We start from the raw sequence: 24,302 nt of genomic DNA on the forward strand, positions 1-24,302 counted from the left end.
TGACACAGGCCTATATAGACACAAAAACACATACATAAGCCTACATTATAGAAAATATATGCATCCAAGCTTTTGTAAGTCCTCATCTTCTCCATTGTGTAGACGCCAGGGCTGTTAATGTCCCGGATGATGATGTCACCGCAAAAAGGTGTATTTATTTCTTTTGATTCATTTATTTAGAGTTCGACAGAAGAAACTGCACTCAAATGTGTTGGGATTTTTGTAATAAATTCTGGAAAATGTGTGTAATAATTGTAATAATAAATAACATTTAAAAACACTTCACAATGGAGGGAAAAGTGTAAACCATTACGCTTGTTTTCTGTAGCCCTGCTGTGATATTTGGTCTGTATTATCTCAGCTATAAACTGCTCCATGTTTTTATTGAATGGTATTAAAGTTGATGTTTTTTTCTCTCATTTTGGTTTGTGTGTAAGACTTGTTATTTGAAGATGATGTTAGTTGAGAATCACTTTATTGCAAGTTTTATTTAAGTACATGTTGAGTCCTCTTTAGTATAGAGGTAGATGTATCACAGTTATTATTGCACAAAATGTTCACTAATACAGGAATTTCTCGATTGTATTTTTTTTTTAATACACTGTAATTTATGGTTTCCTTTTACTTGTACTTTTGATATTTAAGGTTTTCTTCTTCACAAGTTAAGTACATTTAATTTAAACTACTTTAACATTTTTACAGATGTAATTTTCTATTTTGCCAAAGTCATTTTCAGTTATGGTCTTTTTTTTTTTAAGTACTTTATAGGCTTATTGTTGTGATCAACCAAACAAAGGTATACAGGACAAACATTTTCAAACACCAATACATATATATTTAAAAAATGTTTACTTTTAAATACGTACATTATTTTTTTACAGCCACTGTAAAATAATTAGCGCAACATTTTTATTTGTGGTTGTCCGCTGAAATTTTAGGTATAAAAACTACAAATCCCAGATGTTTTCGGGTTGAAAATAACGCCACTGATTGGCCATTTGGGGAACCAATCCCGTGGCAGAGACGTGTCTTCCTGTAGCATCTTCCGTCATGGCGTCGGTCTGGATGAAATCCATCGTTTACTTGCATATTGTGTGTGTTTTCTTCCTCCTGCTATGTCTGCCACTGGGAGGAGGTCAAAAGAAGAAAGAGGTAAGATTTAAACCGCTGTGTCTTATTTCCTCGTGATATCACCGACCGAGTCACTCAATGAAATCGGCTGAATGTACCGGTTTGTGTCAAGCTAGCAGGGGCTTTGTTAGAGAAAGACAGGAAATACATCACAATAATATTCTTGAGTCGTTCTCTAATGAATTCAGGATACTTCCTGCATTACGTGTAATATATATATTAGTGTTTATTTTTCCTTGTTGTTGATGTCATGTGTTGAACACCCACCTGAGTTATTATATACATTACGTTGGAGTTAACAGCTAGCTGGCTTGACTGAATGTGTGTCGTGTATTTATCTTAGGAAAATGGTTGGCGTTTCTATTTGAGAACGTAATTTATAAGCTAAACATTTTTAAAACAGTGGCTACATTTTTTGGGGATTTGGAGAGAGTTTTTACTTGTTGGTAATCGTTGGTCTTTTTACATTTTTTGTGTGAAAGAGTGAGACGCCGGAAGTGCTCTGATTTTATTCTGTATCTTAAATCTTGTGGGCGGAAATGCCACAGCTAATGAAGCGATACTGCTAGCACACGTTTATATTGGATTTTAAAATGTAAAGAACGCTGAACAGCTACATATGAGTGATTAAAACAAGAGATGTGACCCCATCACTTCTGTATTTAGTTCGCAGATGATTTTAAATGGAGACAACTGTCCCACATTGCATGTCGAGAAGGTCAGGCTGCCGTATCGACCCTTTAATGGCCACGTCACGAGTGACGTGGCTGGAGGCAAACAGGAAACGCCGCTGACTTAAAACTGTGGAGGCTAGTAATGTTACAGTTTTAAAGAATGTCATCTTGTTGTGTGTTTGGGTGCTAGAATAAGAGGAATAATGTTAGTGGACGTATATTAAAGTTTTATAGGATTCCAGCAGACACTCCCCGCCCAACGAAATACGTCAGTGTTTACAAACAATCAAAGGGTTTATAGCAACGTGTGTGAAAGGAACCTGGTCTTCATTGTGTGTTTGACATTATTAGTTTTAAGATTGGGTGACCAGATTTTTAAAACTTAAAACTTGTGTCATGTACAGAGTGCGCATCGTACTGAGATTGTATATGCACGCACATGTGCATTACCAGAAAATGAATTTTTGCTAAAAAATTCCCCGTGACACCGGTGTCATGTACTGTGCGTATAGTACTGATATTGTATATGCGCATATTATATGCGCATTGCTCTCACATGCCCACTACCGGTCTGAGTTTACCTCCGTACTGAGATTATAACCCTAACATGATCTAATAAACAAATAAAACATGTGTCCGTTCACTTTGAAAACAAAAATAAACAAATATTAATTATTATTTTTTTTTTTTTTAGCAAAAATTCATTTTTTGGTAGTGCGCATATACAATCTCGGTTCGATGACACCGGAACAGTAATATAACCAAAGAAGACGCCAGATTTTCAAAATAAACTATTTGCATATGCTTTTATTTGTAATGAAAAAAGGTAAAAAAATTACATTTGTTGTTTTTCCTTCTGGATGAAATGCATTTTTGCATTTGCTCTCGTTCAGTTTTCCCGCATGAGTTCAAAGGTCAAGAGGGATAAACTCACCTTGGCTGACAACGAGTCTGACGGAGATTTAGATTATTTTTACCATTGGAGCGTTGATTCTTTGAAAGACTTTTTGCGAAAACGTGGTATTTGTCTCCAAGGCAGAAATGCCGAGTTAGCTGCTAAAGCTAATGCTGCACACAAGATGAAAATTCAAGGTTTTTCCTGATTTTTAGGCGGTGACCAATCAGCTGATCAGTGCGGTTTCACTTATCGGCCTGTTTTGAGTGCATCTTGTGCACTTCCTTCAAATTTGTAAATGGAATTAAAATAATAGCTTAATTTAAAATAATCATGGACCTGGTTAGTGAATGGTGTACCTCGTAAATGTTTTCAAAATTTCAAAGCGAAAACTCATACTGTCCTTTTCACACTCAAAAATCTCGCTTGTCCCATCAATAATAGTGATACATTTGATTTATTGGCACTTTTCAAAAACTCAAAGACACTTTACAGTTGTTAAATAATAATAAAAGTACGCACAAACACTCGTGGTGCGTGCATACACAAGCACTCGTGGTACGCATGCATGCACAAGCGTGCGTACACAAATACTCTGCGTCACGGTAGGGCTGCTCAATTAATCGAAATTCGATTACACTTTTGATTATTACACCCAACGATTACAAAAATAACAATCTAGAAAAATTATTGAATTATTATTGAAAAAAAGATTTTTTTTAAAACATGTTTTATTAGATAAATAAAACAAACCCACTATTTCGGACATCTACAAATAATAAAGCTTGGCACACACATGTTATTACTAACTTTGAGTTGTTTAATCCACGCACATGCAAGCTCCTCCCCTCCGCCCCGCCCCTCTCAAAGCCAACACAAGGAAAATTGTTGCGAGTGGCCTTGAAACATGGTGGGAGAAATGCAGCAAAAATGCTTGGTAAACAAATGGCAAGTCAAATTCTCTGATATGGGAACACTTTGGGTTTGAAGATGAAGACCTAGAGCAAAGATGCATCACGTGCAAGAAGTGTTTTGCTTTGTGAAAAAGTGAACATACTTGAGTTTAGTGTTTGAAAGATTTTATTTATGTTTAAAGAATATATTTTATGTTTTTTGTACAAAAAATATATAACTTTTTGGTTGACAAATAATTGAATAATTGTGATTTCAATTATGACTAAAATAATCATATTATTTTTCTATAATTGAGCAGCCCTACGAGGTCACAGTCAGTGACATAAATCCCACGGCGCAACAAATCGATAATGAAATTCCTTGCCAACGCTTTTAATAGTCGATTTCTATCGATTTTTTAAAAAATCTATTTTATCGTTGTTGCAGCCTTGCTTTGTTCTTCATTTAACAAAACTTGAAACATTACAGGTTAAATCAGAATATAGCAGCCTGTAGCCACATCCTTGATTGATTTTCACTTTAATGCCAGCAAAAACGTAGATTAGAAAAACACAGTTTCCACTGAAAGATTTGAATGTGTTTTATTGATATTGGAGGACAATATTCTTAAATAAATCATGTTGCTTTAATTATTTGCATTACGAAACTTTTATGACTGGTGTTGGGACATTCAACAGACTTTTTTTTTTCTGCTAATAGTTTTAAGCTTATAAAAAAACAATGGAAGAGATTTTCTCAATCATGGCAAACAACAGGCTATTGTCAGGTACTCAGCGTTTAAAAGAAATCTTCTATCAGACCTAAACTTATTTGGCAATGATTTTGTTGTAATTCTTACTTTAGAAGCTGTTTTGTTTAAAACTTTTTCTGTGTGCTGGCATTTTTAGCCTCGGTTTGAATAATTGGAATGACCCCCGCAAAGCAGCATGCAGGTAGCCACACATACACATATACACGGGCAGCTGCAAACACACAGGCACATTTTCAATGAGCCCCAAGAGAGATATTGAGGAGTTATAATGTGAGAAATGTACTTCCCCAGTCGCCCGCCTTGGGCTATTGTAGAGATGGTGGAGGAAAGAGGAGGGAGATTTAATTTAGCTGGAAAAGGCCAAAATGATGAGGCATGCAGCACCGTATATTCACCATTTTCTGTCCTTCCTCACTGCTTTATGTAAGATTGGCTTTAAGTAACCAATGCAACTTCCACAAAAATGTGTTTAACTGGTCTGAGAGCCGCGTTTTATATATTTCCTGATTTTCGCCTATGTCGATATATATTTTTTTATAGCTTTTTAAAAAAAAACAAAAAAAAAAACACTTGTTTTAGGAGTTGATGCTTTCACTACTTTTTAGTAAAGCATTACAAAGCACAGTTTCACTCACACATGCCGTCTTTTATAGGAAAAAAAAGCCAAAAGTGGCACATTTGCTTGTTAATAAATGTGCCTGTGTGGCATTTAACCCAGAATTGTCTTTCTGGTCAGACTTCATTTAAATAAAAATTATCGATTTAAATCGTATATCGCCATTTTGAGAAATAATATTGTCATATGAGTTTGGGTCCATATCGCCCAGCTCTATTTCCTGGTCTTTTTGTCTTTTTGTTGAGTCATTTGGTAAGTGTTTTGTGTATTTATTTTTTACCTTTTGTGTTCTTATGTTGTCTTTTTATGCATTTTTTTGTCCTTTTGTGTATTTTACTGATATTCTATGTTTTTGTAGTGTTTTTGTTTATTTTTGTTGTTTTCTTTTGTGTTTTTTTTCAATTTGTGCATTCACTTCAGGTGCTTCCAGTTGTTCATGTCTGATCTAGACATATAGAACCCATTTACAATACAGCGACCACCCCAAAAGTAAAGTTAATTTATATAGCACCACATTAAAAAAGGAGGAAGAATTTATGGGGAGGGGGGCATTCCTCCTCATTCTATGGAAGGGTAGCCATCGGAGGTTGGTTGTCATGTCATTATTGGTCAGATTTGTGAATTTCTTTAAATCCTGATTTTGCTTTGAGAAGCTTTATGTGATATATATTTCATTACTTGTGTACATCCATTTGTTTATTTTTTGACCATTTCATCTTTGGCGTATTTGTTCAAAACTGTTTTGGGAGCCATACATAGATATTTGTTTTTGTTCTTTTCTCACTGTTAAATATCTGAAGCTGAAAGCAACCACTGAAGCTCAATCCATCAAGAAATACTCTAAAACAGCTGTTAAAGAAATCCTAAATCTTGTATGTACACCACTAAGATAAATTAAAGCAAAGCAAATTCATCTGTATGCCACATTGTGACTTAGATGATTAGAAGTGCAACATTTAGACTAAATGTATACCATGATAGATTGTTAAATGAAAGAGTGCAAGATTTGAAAACACTCAAATTGACAGTTTTTCATTGATTTAATTATTTCTATTGGAATTGTAGTCACTGTGCGAGAGTACCACAGAATTGCAGGGCAGGTGATGTCGTAAAGTACACAAGCTTCTAAAAGTAACAAGAAATGGTAAATTGTAAAAAAAGTATGAAAAAAAACTGTCTACGGTTGTTGTGGATGGGACCCTGCTGTGATTGTTTTTAACAAGAGCTATTGCTTTAATGTAAAAGCTGTTCCCATGTCTGTTTTTCTACACTCTGAGCCTGAGAGGGGGTGCTGAAGAGGTCCTACAGGGACAGAAAATGGTGACTGCATCTTTTTCCCACCATGTGCTCTTAATTACCCTCTGTAGAGCCTTCCTGTGTGCTATGGCATAGCTGGCAAACCCCACAGAATGTCATGTCAGCATCACACTTGACGTTTGTCTAGAGCAGCAGTTAAAGACCCTCCCTCCTCTAGTTGGCACTGCTGGTGTTTTAGTGTTATTTTAGAGTTGTATATACACATGTACGGGTTGTCACCCTTTCAACTAGGGATGTAAAGGAGGGCAGACACTGTGTTTCTTTTCAATCGAATCTCAGCAAAAAGAGCTTTAAAAAAGAAAAGGCGGTGAAGTGATGGACACAGGCACACACAGACACCCACCAACACACACACCCTCCTTAAGAGAAATATGTTAATTCCAGGCCAGGAACATAAGCAAACTTTTCTTACATTTTTATTTTTTTAATGATATTCTGTTTAACTTGGTGATAAATAAAGAAATGTGCAGTGTAGTTTATATTGGTTTATGAGTTCAAACAGATCAAACGGTTTGTAAGAAGTTTATAGGATAAAAATATGTTCGTTAAGAAGATTCTTGACAATTTAAATAAAGAGAAGAAGAAGAAGAAAAAAAGACCCATCTGTTTAAATTGAGAAGTAGAGGTCGACTGATATGGGATTTTCAAAGGCCAATGAAGATACCGATTAAAAAAAAATAAAAAAATTCAACTGATGGCCGATATCTAAAGCCGATATTTAAGGCTGATGTTTTTTTTTTAAAGCACATTGAAACACTCATATGATATAAATATATATATTTTAAATTTAATACACCAATAGAACTCTTAACATGTATTTAACTTTAATTATACCCGTACACAACCGAGTTTATCAGTTTTCACATTTTATATGTGACACAAGACAGAAAAAGATGTACAGCCAAAGCAAAACCACTACACAAAACAACAAAATACACAATACTAACAATGAGGCTATTAACATCATATTAATATATCCACAATTTAGCCACAAACAAATTGAGTGTAATGGGGGTCATCTAAAGTTTGAAATACTCAATACTAGGTTTCCACATGCTGTAAAATGTATGTAGGCTCTCTGACACTTCATATCGCAGTTTTTCAATGTGGAGTACTGTACTCCAATGACCATGTCTTATTGATGTTGATATAAGACGATCCCCTTTTTGAAGTCAATCATAGGTTCCGTTGATTTCAGGTGTTGAGAAACGAGTTGTTGTCTTCTTACGGTCTCTCGCCAGCCTTTACACATTGTCTAGTAACATAATGCAAACATTGTCTGGGTAGGTGCTGATGCAGTAGTGTGTGTGGAGAATATAGATTAGAGAAGTGGGTACGCAGCCCTGTGGAGAGCCAGTGTTGTGGCCGTGGGCTGTGCAGAGGGGAGCACCCACTCCGACTCTCTGATCCAGCAGAGGGTGTTTGTGGAGGCCCAATCTCCCATTGCTTTCCTGTCAATCTGTCTGGGCTGATACTAGTGTTAAGGCAGAGCTGAAAGTAACACAGCATTCTACGGTAGTTCCAGCCCCAGGTGAGATGGTAGAGTGCTGTGACGATCTGTAGCTGTGTAATCAAATGTCTCTGTGAGAGTATTTACCTCTAGTAAGGCAACAACTCAGATAGAAATAATATATATTAAGTAAAACACATAATAATAATAATTAATGATAACTGGGATGGTATTAATATTTTTGAAACTATAACGTAATATGGTACTAATTGATAATAGAAACGATAACAAAAATGATAATGATTATGTCGAGGTTTATAGCTTTGATTATAATATCATTACAATAACAATAATAACTTAGTAAAGTATCTCCATAAATATTGCAAATATTGGGAAGGAATCAAAAACCTGGTGATTATCAGTGATGACGGCTTTTATTAGTAATTGTTGGAAAGGAATAAATACAAATGCCATATTATAAACACCAATATAATGTATGTATATATTTGAGGAGAAAGTACAACATGACGAATAGGAGGAAGTTAGAAATGAATTCCTAATAACAAGAGTGGGGAAAGTGCATGCATCGATGAACCCTTGTTTTATTTTTTTTACCTGCTGTCTGTCCCTCGGGTGAAGGAGAAATTGTGACAGAGAGGGAAGAATATTTATATATCCATTTCATACACCCTCGTTCATCACCCCTGGTCTGCTAGATATTATAGCTTGTTGTGGTTTGGTCTTAAGGCTGACCACAGCACAAAGAAAAACCCGGAGTAAGCGCTTCCCATTCCTCGCTACATGGAGTCCGTGGAGCCAAAGAAAGGAATAATGGCCTAGGACAGCAAGAAGAAGCAAAAAAGAATTATTTATCTAGAGAGTTTTAAATCTAGAGAGCTAGTGCGCTTGCGTAGCGTACTGGGACCAGTCAACAAATTGGATTTAGGACTTTTTTTGCTAAATGCAGTTATTTATCAGGCTCCCTCTACTACCTGACTTTTTGTTTTGTTTGTTTTTTTGTGTTTTGTTTTTTATAAAAAAGCTTTAAAAGTATAATGGCATGATATATATGTATATATATATTTGTGTTTAGAGATGATGGCATGTCTAGCTTTTCTACTTTAGAAAACAAACTGAGTGAAGCACAAGGAGACACTAAGTGAAGTAAAGTAATATGTGTTTTTTTAGCGTTATTTGGGCTTTACTGTTGTCATGTGGCAGCTTTACTTAAGCTTTTTTTTTATTGCAATACAGTCACAGATTTCTCCTCATGTGTGTATGCAAGGTCTTGATTTATGTGTTGCATTTTTATTTTATTTCTTATATTATTAACTGTTTATGTTTCAAGGATGAACGGAGATAAATATTGTGTTTAGTGCCTCCTTTCCCTCGTGTATTGCTAATAAAACCTGGACTACAGCTGTAAACAGCCACTTCGACGCAACATTTGGAGCGGTGAAATGTTTCAGCGGTCCCATTGAATTCAAGGGTGATTGGTTTGGGTCCCACTCATTAGCAATAGTTATCTGAATTATTGATGCACTCGTGTCAGACCTGCTTTCCCGGTGACGGATGGCCCATGTTCATACATCATTTACCCCCTCTGCTGTTTATTCCCTTCCTCAGCCTTTCCTCCCCTTCTCAACATATCTATAGCACATTTTCTCAAGTGGTAAAGGATATTCCATCTTCTGCTCCTTTTTTTTTTTTTTTTTTTTTTTTTAACTCCCTTCCTCCTTCCCACTTTACTTTATCTAATATTTTAATTTACTTCTCCAATATTAAATTCCTGATAGTCATATCATGCTGCAAATCAATTTATTTCTTTTTCACCCTATTAATGACTTTTCAGTCACTGATATTATAGGTTTTTTGTTCTAATCTCGGCCCTGCTTTATTACTTTTTCCAGTTTTTCTTGCATATCAGAGGTTGTTTATGTCACTGTAATGAGAAGGCTTGTGTTTCTTTTTAAATATGTGTGTAATAATGTCGAAAAAGCTTTTGTTTGGGTAATAATGTGGCCTTCAACGAAATTGACTCTCTCAACCACTGTTTAGCTATTTGTTTAAGGTGACCTTTTACTATAATCAACAAATAACAAACCTGAGCATTGGCCGCTTCATGTCACTCAGTTATTTATTTATTTATTTTTTAAATGTCAACACGCTTTCTCAAAGAAAAATCCTTTCTGACTGAATAGGCAAAGTGTTATCAAGTTAAGAAAGTAAAGGATTTGTTTGGAGAAAAGGAAATCAGTCATTACTTTTCTATTTGACTAGTTTGTAATACTCGTTTTGTGTACGAAACTCAACTTATTACACCTTTAATTTAGTAAATTCAACAAACGCTAATACAGTATAGTTATATACACTAGGCCTGGGCCGATTTTGCTGGACGATATATTGTCACACAAATGATTGCCGATAAATGATATTATTGTCAATTTTTTATAGACCAAATTAACCACTAATGTAATGATAACATATAACAAGTACACCTTTTCAAATGCAATCAACTTGTTTTTCTAATTAGTATTTTTTACCATTGTAATTGGAATGTCAAGATAAAATAAAACAATTAAAATAAAATGGACTCTGACTCTGTTAGCAAAAAGATGCACTTTAATAAATATCAAACAAAAACATGGAAAAAAGGGAGGGAGGAAACAGAACTTTTTCAACTTTGGCTCTGTGAATGAGGCTAAAAGGATGTACAGTATATCACTCAGGGGCGTGCACTGTAGCTGTTCCCACTCAACGTTTTTGATGCCAAAATACAGCGCTTAGGGGCGCGCCATCTTGCAAATTTGACATCATTTGCAGCCAGAGTCTGCGCAGTAGGGTCCGGCGGGAGGAGCCCTGGTAACACGCCCCGTCCATTTAACGTACTGCCCTGATGAGTTACGCAGCCAAGCTATGCAAAGAACATAAGTATCTTTCCCGCTGGAAATTCTACCAACGTCTTTTTCAAAAGGATCAGATCATAGAGGTTAGTAGGGATGTAACGATTCACTCAACTCCCGATACGATTCGATTCACGATACTGGGTTCACGATACGATTCTCTCACGATTTATTTTACAAAATGGGACTGTAGAAAAAATATAAAAAATACTGTATTATTTTCCTTTTATTTTTCATTGTCAAAAGAATTCCTTGATAAACAATTCAAAACAATGCAATTTAACTAAAAATAAATCTTGAATGAAATAAATAAAGGAATAATACAAATGAAAATGAAGCCTATTAATTTAAATTCTGGTTCCATAATAAACAATGCAAAACTGCGTAATAGTTCTTTTTCTTTTAAAAGTGCAACTGAAAATGTATTTTGTGCCTAAACAATTGGACTTAAAAAGAAAAAAACGTGATTGCACTGATTTACGTCATATTTGTTTGGACCAGCAGAGGGCGCTGGTAATACAGTGGTCGGTTGGCATGCAGATATCTTGCAGTGAAGAAGAGAAGCAGACAGAGCTAATAGAAAAACGTGACTTTTACAGATATTCAAGTAATATTACAGATATTCTTTCGGTGCTAAAGGGGTAATGAATCATTTATTAACATATTTAAGAGTAGAAGGCGGCCAGAAAGAAAGTATTAGCAGACTCCGCCCGCCGCCTACACTTGTGGATACCCTCTGCTGGTTAAAAAAAGTACTGCGATTCAATTTTCAGAAAATCGATATCAACCGTGATACCTATGAATCGATTTTTAACTGCCTTACGATTAATCGTTACATCTCTAGAGGTTAGTACTAGTAGCTCAAAAAAGACGAAAAACGGAAAAGTTTAATGGGGTCTCGTCTTTCCTTCACAATGTAACTGCTTATGCTATTCACAAAGAGAGCTATGCAAGATCCGCGGCTGTCAGTCATTGTCATATATGACATCAAATACCATTTTCAACCTCAAATAACTTATTTAAAACAAACTTCACAGAAAAATGAGCACTTGGGGTGATAATAACTAGGGTTGGGCTGTATACTGGTTCATACAGAATACCGGTATATATTTTTGTTATGATATGAATTTTAAATTTACCGCCGTACCAGTGTATTTGATTACACAATTTTCAGAACACCGCGTTTCAGACAAGACCCTTTTCAACGTTGCACTTCTAAATAGGAAGGTAAACAGTAGCGCTCTGGTGTAAATCATACGTGTAAATGAATAATAAAGACACAATTGAAAGCTCTGAAGCTGCATGTGAGCATGTGCCTGCGTGCGCATGCCTCTCCTACAGGAGAACAACACTCACGGAAAGGAGGCACGGTTAGCTTAGCATGTTGGCAGTTCGGCAGTAATACACAAAAAAGTATCACAATTTTAATTCCTATAACGTCAAAATAAGTCCTGGTGGAGCTGCAAACAAAACGCTACATTATTCACCATAAGAAACCACCACACCACTGAGTATGCAGCATTTAAAGCTTGAAATCAAGCTAATACTAAAGCTATGCTAGCGCAATAAAGAGCCATTGGGCTGCTGTTGCAAACTTGTATTACTACAAGTGTAGAATTATTCTACAATATTCACTCTTCATGACAGTAAAAAAGACCATCCTAAGTCAATCTACTGCAGTAATTCCTCTCTCAACCAGTAGAAAATGCTGTGAACACCTGATTATGCATGAAAAAAAAAAATCCATCATTTACCGTGAAACTGTTAGAATTTTTTGGTCATACCGCCCAGTCCTAATAATAACTAGTGATCACAGCAGAATTCAGTTAACATTGAGGAGGCTGGGTTTATGACCTATACTGCAGCCAGTCAGCAGGGGGAGCTCTAAAAATAAAAGCTTCACTTTCCCGGGAGCTTGTCCCATCCATTATTTTTCCAGTCTATGATATCGCTGTAGCAAAACCATTTTGAAGTGATTTTTTCATAATACTGCACCTTTAAACAAGTTCTCAGGTGTTTGCTTTGTAAGGATTGTAGCAATCTTTTTTTCGTCGACTACTCGTGGTCACTAGCTTTCCCGGTTTGTATTATTATTTTTACTAAGTCTTGACAGTGGTCCTCAGAGAACACTTTGTTCTATCAACTCACTGCTCTTCTGTTGCTGCTCAGCTTGCTGGGCTCTGAGAAGTGAAATTACTTGTAACTGCAGAGAATGTGCTCTTATAGCTATTGAGCCAAAAAGCTTCACTCAAATGCATTCATTTCTTTTCATGCTATAAAACAAGAGAATCTAAGAGATAGAATTTATCTTCTGAAAGGGACTCTTTAGACAATATGGCAAACCATTATCAGGGCCTGAAATTCAGACCAAAGCATTAAGTAGTTTGTTGTAATCTAAGACGTGACACATTAAAGCTGTTGTAAATAATGTTAGCAACCCTTTGCACACTGCCAGCAACTGAAAGGAGCTTCTACAGCAGCAGAGAACTCTGGGAGATCCTTCTTACAGATTGTACAACACGTGAGGGAAAAAGGGGTGAATGGGACAATCCTTCATCACACACGCTTTCCTTGCTAACATTTTTGTTTACCATCGTCTTTAACAAATCCATCTTCTTCTTTTTTATTTTCTCTGTATGTCTGTCTGCCTGGCTCTTCTCCACGCATCCTTGAGTAAGTGTATTAAATACTAAGGAAAATATTATTTGAATCAATAACAAAGGTTTGTCGGATGGATTTTACAACCCTTGTGCTGAAAATACACCAAGTTAACAGCAAATAGTCAAAATAAAGCCAGGACAGATGGGTTAACTCAAATGTGTCATTTATTTGTCGGAGATGAAAGCAAAAACATTGACTTCTCACGCACGGATGGTTCTGGCTGGGAAATTGAGCCAAGTAAAAGAATCAGTTAAAAGAAAGCTTATCTAAAGTTATCTGCTATAAGGAAAGGAAAACACAAACAGTCTTTACTAACAAAAGGACAAGCCAAAGCTTGAAGTGTACTATACAGGCCCCAGAAATTATACAGGTAGCAGCCCCACAATATCCCACTTAGCTAAGAGTCAACAATAAAAGACAATATACTTTTTTTAGTGAATTAAATTGTTCCTTCTATGAAGGTGTGTAACGGTACACACAATCATCACATACACTGCATACAATTCATGAAACATAACTCTTAATATTGATGGCAGATATCGCAATATTATTGATACAATATGGCTATAGGTTCAGTAAAAAAACCCCATCACCATACAAAACTACGTTGAAAATGTCCACTGGAACGTGTACTGTTAATGATTATAACTGTCATCAACATTGACATTGGAAGTGTGCCAATACATTGATTATTAGATTAATCGCGATTTGACATGTGATGTTTCAATAACGATTCATACATTTTTAAAAAAATCATATTTTTCATAATAACTAAATGACAGGAACACGACCGCTGCTCGCGGAACGAAAGATAAAGTCGTTGATGCTGCCCGGACACCTGAAGGAACGGACCTGGTGAAGGAGGCGATAGCGGCAGCTAACTCTTTGGCTACAGTTACTGAGCATAGCATTCTCTCATTCAGGATTAAAATCTAGCGTTTGAAAGAATAAAGTGATGTATCTATGATTAAGTTAGCCAAGAGGTATCTGTGCATTCCTGGCACCAGTGTCTCCTGGTCTCTGGCTGGCCCTCACTGCTCTCTCACTCAGGCCACCTAAAACAAAAAGGCAAGAGTACCTAAATGAGCAAAGAAAACAGTGCAATGTTTACCATGTGCATAAAACAATACACATAATATTAAACACTGAAACTAATTCAAAATAAAATGACAATCATGCATGTGCAGTAAATGACATTCCACAGCTTCCTTTTGCTGCCTAATCACCAACAAGTCACAAAAAGTGGACAAATACCAGCATTGAATTGCCACAATTTGTTGGAACACAAAGTTCCTACTTGTTACACACTGGACACTGTGCTTTGACATGCTGGAGTTTACAATGGATGAAGTACATTTTATATTTGGAAGGTTTGGTTTAATATGTATCCTACTGATCTAAAATGATTCTCAGGTACAGCAATATTTTGTGTTTAAGTCATTCAAAATAAATAATAAAAACCTACAAAATGCTAATCAAATATTTGACTACCATCAAAGTGCTATTGGTTAATTGTTTTTTAGGCAGTGCTAAATGTCATATCACCAAGAAGCTGAATAGAAACAGTATTATAATATTATATTTTGGTTGTAAAGAAGAAAATGCAAATATATTTGCAATCACAATAAATATGCTAAAAAAAGAAGCTAATGATTTATTTTGTCCACATTTCTATCTAGTGGTAATTTTGTTATTTAGTTCATGTGGATCCAAATTGAAGCTGACTTACCTTTACTTGAGACATTTTGTGAGATACTGTCGTGAGTTGCTGCTTTCTTTTAATATAATAGGTCTAATGAGACTGACTCAGTCTGCTCACCTAAGCAGAAGCAAAAAATACAAATGTGAATGACTTATGAGGCTAATTAGGTGCACATTATGCTCACAGTTATTAGGTGGTAATACTGGTATTAGCTTTCAAAGGCTAATGAGGTAGCAAACCAGGCCAATTACGCGTGTTTGTCTCATATGCTTATATGTGCATTTTGTGCTTGCCAGTGCCTTGACCCTTCAGAATCACTGCAGGAAGATTGATGAAGGCTGCAGATTAAGAAATGATTCAATAATATGAAGGTTGATACCTTTAAACAATGGTTGTATAGGGGGCGTGGCGAGCGCTGCCGGCGCTGAAAATTTTGAAATGTTGTACTCTTTGAGGGCCAATATTAGCGAAGTAAAGCTAAAGTTGTTTTTTTTTATTTTTATGACTGCCTTACTTTCATCATCACTGTGGATTGAGCCTTTCCTAGCTTTGATCACGCAGCACAGGTGGCCGAGTTAGACACTGCCTGTGGGTGCACCAGAGCCCATCACTCTGTGAGCAGCGGGGCAGAGGGTGGACGGTGTCCGGTCGGGGGCAGCTATTCCCGGGCTGAGGCGCTGCGGCGGCCCGGGGCTGTGTGGGTGGGTGTAATTCAGAATTGAATTTGCATTAGGAATTAAGTGTTTACAAGGTCAGTTTGAAGAGGATTTAACTTTTTATTCTTAATTAAAGAGGAATTAAATCTCCCATGTAAACCACCCATGGAAAAGTTACTAAACCTCCCACTTTTCTATAGCAAGACTCACTTCCTATGGGCACTGCACTTGTAGAAGAAAATCAAAGTAATCCTGTGGACCTAATATAAACACTGCACCAGAATTAATGACTTTGCGTCACATCTGGCCGAACATGGCTGCTTTTTTAAGGTATCGTTATTTCATATACACTTAACATTACTTTATGAATTATTATAAAATATTATTGGAGACTTGATAGAAAACGTGTTTCTATGTTAGCCCATGTGTTTACATAAAAGCATCTGAGTTAATAATGATAGTATTTACTTTTATTTGAAAGGGACAGTGAGTGTACATTGATGAATAAAATTAAAAAACTATAAATATTGTAAATACGCCAGAGTTTGCAAAAATACTAATTTGCATCTGTTGTCCCTTTATTCACAAGGCTTAAAGTACATAAAGTACATAAAGGCTTAAAGTACATAAAGGCTTAAAGTACATAAATACAATACAATACAATCAGTCAATCAACAATATAAAGTGCATGAATGTAAGAGTTATAGTTAAAGTGCTTCAGTTAAGGTGTGTATATTTTATTTTGGGGGCTCGGCGATCGTCCGATCCTTGCATATGAAACCGATCTTTTCCGCCGATCTTTTCTACTTTTGCAAATGTCTGAAAGTCTGTCAAAGTCAGCCACTGTCTCCTTCTGTTGTGAGATGACTGACAAGCCCCGCCCACCAGGTCATGCGTGTATGCGTGTGTGCTGCGCATGCCTCTGCTACACAGGATAACCACAACAACACCCGGAGCACGGTTAGCTTAGTATGTCGGCAGTTCGGCAGTATATATATACAAAAAAACAGAGCAAAGGATCGCTATATATAATTCCTGTAACGCGGTAAGAAGCCTTTGTGGAGCAGCAAACAAAACACTACCTCATTCACCATTTAATAAACTACCACACCGTTGAGTATACAGCATTTAAAGCTAGCAATCAAGCTAATGCTACAGCTAGCATAGCAAAGAGCCAGGGGTCTGCTGTGAGTACTTATCAGTGAAAAGAGCAAATCTACTATGAGGAAAATGATGGAGTTCATGGCTTTGGAAATTAAGAAAAACTTCCACTAATGAACAAGTGACTGTAATAAGACTGAGAACAACTAACCTGTCATGTTCAATCTGTCAGTACCCTTTGATTTATGAAAATGTTACACATGATGCACTTTATTATTTCTATAGAATGTTTGACTTTTTGCCTGTGATTTTTTTTATTTGTAAAACTAAATACTGCTGTGCAATTTATTTTAGTCAAAGAGCTCCAAACTGGTCTGCAGTGTAACTTGTTGGACACGTTTATTTAGTTTTTAAAATGTGAAAAATGAAAGACTAAAGGAAGTGACATAATTTAATATTCTGAACACAGGCTTTTAAAAAATCGGTGATTGGCCAGAAAGTTGCAATCGGTGCACCCCTACTTGATACTCTTTTCTGAGTGTTAAAAGGTCAAAAATGACTTGTACCAAGCGCTTTGAAAGATGTTTTGTTGATTCTTTTGTGTGGGTGTGATAAAAGGGATGTTTTTACAGAATTAATTCATTTTATCACTGTTTAAAAATCCAGCTTTAAAGCCAGAGCGCCGCTTTCTCAGTGCGTACTACATCTCTGCTAACATGCTTTGGCAATTTTCTTCTTCTGTAGCCCTAAAGCATATTTTTGTGCCACTTTATTGCCATTTTTCAGGCCGTGACAGAGAATTAGTTTGACTACACAGTGCCGTCATTCTCATTATGAACCTTAAAAAGTGTCATCGTTTTGCAACATATCCATGTAAATGTTAGAGTTTTTGGACCAGTGAATCATCAATGGTGGTTCTTTTCAGTTCCCAGATTCACAGACTTTCACATTTTCTTCAGGAACAGGTCCGTCTTCTTCCTGAGCATGGTAATTAAATATTATCTATCATAAATCACACTCGAGAATCACCATCAGCCACTGTCTGCAGAAACTTCCTGGTGATAAGAGATGAGACAACCTTGGATTTAGCCTTGGCTAGCTGGGCAGTTGAAAGGGAGATAAGCAATGTGTTTTTGATACAGGCTATGTCAATTTTCAATAGCCTTCTGCCCTGGGTCTCTCTGCTGTAATCCAATGAGTGGCCTAACTACTTCCAAGCCGGGCCTCCAATTTCTCCCAGTTGTTTATTTTAATCATGTAGATGTCCTCCACGTCTTCCACGGAAAGAATGGACAGACACACAACTCGCCACTTGTGCCAAGGGTCAAGTGCAAATCCAGCTGCAAACGTCCCGCTTGGACATGCGGGTTCACCACCCCTGGTTCTTTTCGTCGAAAAAATCTGGTCGATAGCACTGAGAGACCAACTAATTAATTCCATTATTCCAGTTTTGGATGAGTTGCAGAGAGAGGCTCTTGTTAGGCTCACAGGACCAGACAAAGCAGCAGCAGCAGGGAGAGATAAGGGCGAAAGGGACGGAGAAACAGAGTGCGACTGCCTTCGTCGAGAAGCAGAAGAGAATATATATATATATATTTTTTGTATCTTTCTGTTGTCTTTTTGTGCATGTTTTGCATATTGATTGTTTTTTGTTGCCATTTTAGTGTGATTCTGGAGTTATTTTGGGTATTTTTTTTTATCTTTTTTGGTGTAGTTTTGCGCATTTCTGTTATCGTTTTGTGTGTTTTTGGAGTGTTTTTGTGCATATTTACAGTTATATTGTCATTTTTTGTTGTCATTTTGTGTGTTTCTGAAGTCATGTAGTTGTTTTTTGTGCATTTCTGTTGTTTTGTGTACTTTTTGTATGGATATTGTTTAGTATTTTGTTTTTTTTTACTCATTTAGTATATTTTTATTACAAATACCGTGTGTGTGTCTGTGTGTCTGTCTTTGTCTTTCTGTAGTGCCACACACATGGGAGAAGTGAATAAGAAAGTTATGTGAGTGAGATTTTAGCGCATTTGCCCTCTTACTTATGCCTCATCACTATTAACGCATAATACAGGCTAAATTGCATTACTTTGTGGAGGCTCCAACTCCGATGAGTAAGCTTGCAGAAGTGGCATTCACGTGAGGATGTTGCCGCATTATGGAAGTCCTGTTATGGTAGGCTAGAGCCATCTTACAGTATCTACTCTGGACTACGTTGTCCGCCTTGCGAAGCGTAAAATGGTCCCACATTTTAGACATTTGCTGTCTTCTTTGCACCGGTTTCTCCGTCTTCCGCCATTGCCAGAGAGCAGATGATGCGCGTCAAATAATTCAGTCCGGGTGAAACATGACGCCGTCAGAGACCGCATACAAAGCGGCCATGATACCGACTTTGGTGACATGAATTAAACGAAGCCTCGAAGCTTTTTTGTAATCGAATGATTCGAGTTATTCATTTCAGCCTAATTTCAACCCTTCTTCCTTTTGCTCTAGATGAACATGATTTCATGATTAAAATTATGCAGAGGATATTTTATAATATTGTTTTTGTAGTCAGTGGAGATAAAACGATGAATGCTGACATTTCTTTTTGTTTGTTGCCATGCTAATGAAGTAAAGAGACGATACAATCTGAACCTGAAACAGAATAATAATGCTTTTATAGGGCTTCTGAATTTCCAAGATTGTGGAAAACGGAGAGAATGTAATGGAATTTACATTTAGAAAGAAAAAAAAAACAAACTACACCTCTTTTGGGCTATTTTGCCGCTTCATTAAAACCAGTACATGACAGAATATCACGCAATTTTGAAAATGGGTGAATAAACTGTTCCCCGACAAATATCCTGGTAAAATTGTATGCTACATGTTATGGTTAGAGTAGTGACCATGTTATGAAAACACACTTTAGAATTTAGATGAAGCTCTTCAGGCATTTTCAATGTGTAGTCAGGTTCACTATGTTTAGGTTTTTAACTTTCATTGGATTTTTGTGGAGAGTATGAAAACTATACATTTTTGGAAACCTTATAGTATAAACAATCAGAAAAGCCATCTTTCCGTTTGCCATCTTGGATTTTGCAAAATGGCTGTTATGAAATTTATTTTTTTCAATATCTCAGCTTCTAATTAACCAAGGGATTTTAATTTGACAGCTAATCTACTATTTTCAGGCCCAAGGAATCCAATGCCCCTAGCGTGTGCTGGACATTATGGAAGAGAGGGACAATTTGCATGATGGCAACTACGTTGTCGCTGAGGTCCAAGTATGACTGCAGTCTACCGTTGTAGTTGCTAAGAAAATGCAGAGAACTAAGTCCATATTTAACGTGGCCAGAGACCGTCACACACATACATTAGATACTGGCTGCCACACTGCCAAAAAACGTGGACAGAAAAGAGGAAGGACTGAAATGGACGAACCAGGTCTATCAACATTTGGTTCTTCAACAACATTTGTGATGTCCCATATAAGTCATTATAAAGTCATATAAGTCATACAAGGCATTATCATACTTGGATCCCTAACAAATGTTTGTCCTTTTTTTCTTTATTACTTTCTCTCTGTTTTTTTTTTTTCATCCCTTTCCTTGTTTGTTATTTGGCCTTTTTATACGTGCACTCCCCAAATTCTTTCATTTATTTGTCCCTATTTCCTGGAGGCTTTCATCTCCTAACTTTATTGTATGCAGTAGCATACTGACCATCTGCTTGTGTTGCCTGTGTTTACTCTCTTAAAAAAAAAATGTTTTATATTTTATTTCATTTTCTCAGATTCACCCTCTGTCCTGTTTGCCCAGCTCTAGTTTTTTATTGGGATGCCTTTATTACAAAATCTAATTGTCCTGATGCTCCTTATAACCAATTGGAGCCCTGTCCGTTCTCCAGAGAAATTATGTTTGTAGCGCTGGGGGAGAAAACAAAGAGATGAATGGGAAAATAAAGAAGAGAACACAATGACACAACTATTTTGGTCACAATTGAGGTCATTTTTCCCCCTCTGATGGCTTGGTCAGTGAATTTCCCTTCAGTAACCAAACCATTTCAAGCTTGGAATTAAAATTCAGGTAAATACTTGACACATTCATTACTTCATGATTCTTAGTCTAATGGTTTTAAATGTGGGCAACAAATTCCTAGATTGTCTAAAAAATACAGGTATTTACAAATACATCTACAATTTTCATGTGTTTTTCAGATTTTCACATGTATTTTTTTTTTTTTTAACATTTTCACGTGTTTTTCAAATTCACAAATATATCTACAATTTTCACATTTATTTTTTACATTTCACATGTTTTTTTGAGATTCTCACATGTGTTTTTTGAGATTATCACATGCATTTTTTACATTTTCACTTGAATTTTTAAATCCACAATTTTCACATGAGTTTTTTTAGATTTTCTCCTGTTTTTAAATTGGTATTTAACAAAACGTGAAAATGGTGGATGCATTTGTGGATCTGAAAAACCGATGTGAAAATCTAAAAAATACATGTGAAAATCAGGTATATTTGTAGATTTGAAAAAACAAAACCTGAAAAACACATGAAAATAATTAAGGATGTCCCGATACGACTGTTTCACTTCTGATACGATACCGATATTGCAGCCTTGGGTGTTGTCTGATACCAATATCGACCCAATATGATATCAGCACCAATCATACATACTTTTATTACTTATTTTGTCATGTGGAATGTTAGAAAAGGCTTGATCAAGTGATGTTACTCAAACAGAGAACAACAGTCAACAATTCAAGTTCACTTCAGTTATTTTTTACTGTCAGTATATGGTGGGAACAACTGAGGGTAGGGACAAAAACAACAAAAACTTATTGGAGCGCTTTTATCAAAGGTTTTATATGGAGTCTGGTAAAATCCGATATTCGTTTTTTGGCTAATATCGGACCGATATCAATATCGGATTTGGACATCCCTAAAAATAATAAAAAATGCATGTGAAAATCATGAAACTTTTTGTGGATTTGGAAACCACTTGAAAATTGTGCATTTATTTATTTTTGAGACAAATCTCTCCACACAAATTCCAGTCACTTACACCCAATGAGTAAAGCATTGGCTCAACTTTTTTTCAGCTTAAAAAGATAATATTCTACCTGGCATTTGACGCATAAGATAAGAAGTTCTAAAGTCAACTTCATAAAACCTATTGAGCCTCTATACTGTCATGCTCAAAACACTGACAGGAACTGTTTGGAGAATAAATGTCACACACATGCCTGTGAGATTTAGAGAATACCTGTAATCTGCCAATTTAAAAACAAGGCCAATTTTTCGGTATCACTTTAAGACACTCTGCTGGGATTAATATGGAAAAAAGATTTGATGCAAAATAAATCCGTAGGGGATAAGAGACGAGGAGACACGTAGACAAAGGCGGCAGATAATGGCATTTATTTGAAATAATTGCTATTAAATCGATAAGCTGACAAATCCCCACCCCCAACCCTTTAGTGACAAGTCATCGTATTTCTTGAAATCACAGATTATGGGTTGACAAATATAGAGCTGGCAAGATGAAATATTGTTGGTGTCTTTTCATTGAAGTGATAGGTGGAAACAATAACAGTGAGGCTGACTGACAATATAGATGATAAGCTGTCAGTGTGTGTGCATCGCACCACATTTGTTGTTATTTTCTCATTACTTGCAGAAAACGTGCTCACAGGGTCATACTTATTGCCTGCAGTTGGTATTGTATAAGAGAACAAAATCAACATCATGCAGGTTTGCCTCATGGCTGTTGGTGTGGAGAAAGCTTGGTGGAGCTGGTTTTGTCCTTGTGCTTAGTGTCCATTTTCATCGCAGTTGGCTGTCATCTTTTCTCTGCTTCTTTCTTTGTCCCACTTGTTTTTTGTACTTTTTTCCCCTCCCACCTGCTAGTCTGCATACTGCTTTAAAAAGATATATTTATGTCACCACAGTTATCAGTTTACGGCAGGTGAGGCTGCAACAACGAATTGATAAAAATTGACTGTTATCAAAGAATGTTATCAAAGAATTTCATTATCAATTTGTTACATCGTGCGATTTTGCATCACTGACCGTGATGCAGAGCCGTTTGCTACATTTGCAGCGCTTTGTGTGCGCACACCACAAGTGTTTGTGTGTCTGCGTGCAGTGTATGCGTGCGTGCACCACAAGTGTGTGTGTGCTTGCATTTGTGTGTGGGCATGCATGAGTGTTTGTGTGGGGGCGTGCATTTGTGTGTGGGCGCTTTAGTGTTTGTGTGTGCTCCACCACGAGTGTTTGTGCGTGCACCGCGAGTGTTTGTGTGTGCGTGCATTTGTCTGTGGGCGCTTTAGTGTTTGTGTGCGCGCACCACAAGTGTGTGTGGGTGCGCATGAGTGTTTGTGTGTATGAACCATGAGTATTTGTGACTGCGTGCATTTGTGTGTGGGCGCGCATGAGTGTTTGTGTGTGTGCGCACCACGAGTGTTTGTGTGCGCGCGCACCACGAGTGTTTGCACATGCAATGTTTGTGTGTGCGCACACCATGATTATTTGTTTGTGGACACACTTTCTGTGCACGCAGAGCATTTGTCTATGCACGCAGTGTTTGTGTGTGCGCGCACAAGTATTATTGTGTGCGCGCGCGCACAAGTGTTTGTGTGTGTACGCACGCTCCAGTGTTTGTGTATGACTTGCGTGCGCGAGCATTTGTGCATGAGAGACACTTTTATTTCAGTTTAATCAGCTTAAGCAGGATTTAAATGTGCCTTATGGATAAACTGTGTTTTATAAAAAATCTGATTCATCGATTAATTGATAATGAAAATATTCGTTAGTTGCAGCTCTAATGGCAGGTAGTATTTTACCGTGGACTCATTATTTGTTTCATAATTTGTTCTGCTATTTCGCATGTTTCTACCGATCAATGTGCACAACTGTCTTTTTTTATATTTTTGGTCAATTAGTAGATAAAAATTGTCTTCAGTCTTTTCAAGGACTCCATGATTACCTGGACGTGGAAACTTTGTAGGACAGCAGTCCCCTATTTTCAAGGATTCAACGAGACATTTGGAGGCGGATGCTTGCAAAGCATATAATGAAAGACCTTGGTTAATGTGCCACAATTCTGACCTTTTTATTGATTAATTTGTTCCTTCTATGAAGCTGTGTATTGATACACTACACACACAATCATCACATACACTACATACCATTCATGAAATATAACTCTGTAGGGATGAACAATATGGACAAAATTTAATATCTTGATATTGATGCCAGATATCATGATATTATTATGATATAATATTGTTTTAAGTTCAGTGGACTCTACGCATTTTTCTGAAAAAAACCCCATCATGATACAAAAGTGTGTTGAAACTTTTCACTGGAAATTGTACTTTTATTGATTAATCGCGATTCGACACGTGAAGATTTGATAACGATTTATAAATGTTCAAATTTGATTGTTTGACAGGAACACGGCCCATGCTCGTAGAATGAAAGTGAAAGTCGCGGATGCCGCATGGACACCTGAAGGAACAGACCAGGTGAAGGAGGCGAGA

General features: G+C 36.6%; 1 protein-coding gene across 1 annotated transcript in view; it reads left to right on the forward strand.

The window, feature by feature from the left end:
• Positions 1–1,010: 1,010 nt before the first annotated feature.
• tusc3 (tumor suppressor candidate 3) overlaps positions 1,011–24,302 on the forward strand; it is a 78,656-nt gene continuing 55,364 nt past the window's right edge. Inside the window, exon 1 of the mRNA XM_028448719.1 lies at positions 1,011–1,152. Within this exon, the coding sequence (XP_028304520.1) occupies positions 1,051–1,152 (102 nt within the window). The 5' untranslated portion in view covers positions 1,011–1,050. The remainder of the gene's footprint in view (positions 1,153–24,302) is intronic.

This window comes from Gouania willdenowi, chromosome 1 (genome assembly GCF_900634775.1).
Source record: "Gouania willdenowi chromosome 1, fGouWil2.1, whole genome shotgun sequence".
NCBI classification, from domain to species: Eukaryota; Metazoa; Chordata; class Actinopteri; order Blenniiformes; family Gobiesocidae; genus Gouania; species Gouania willdenowi.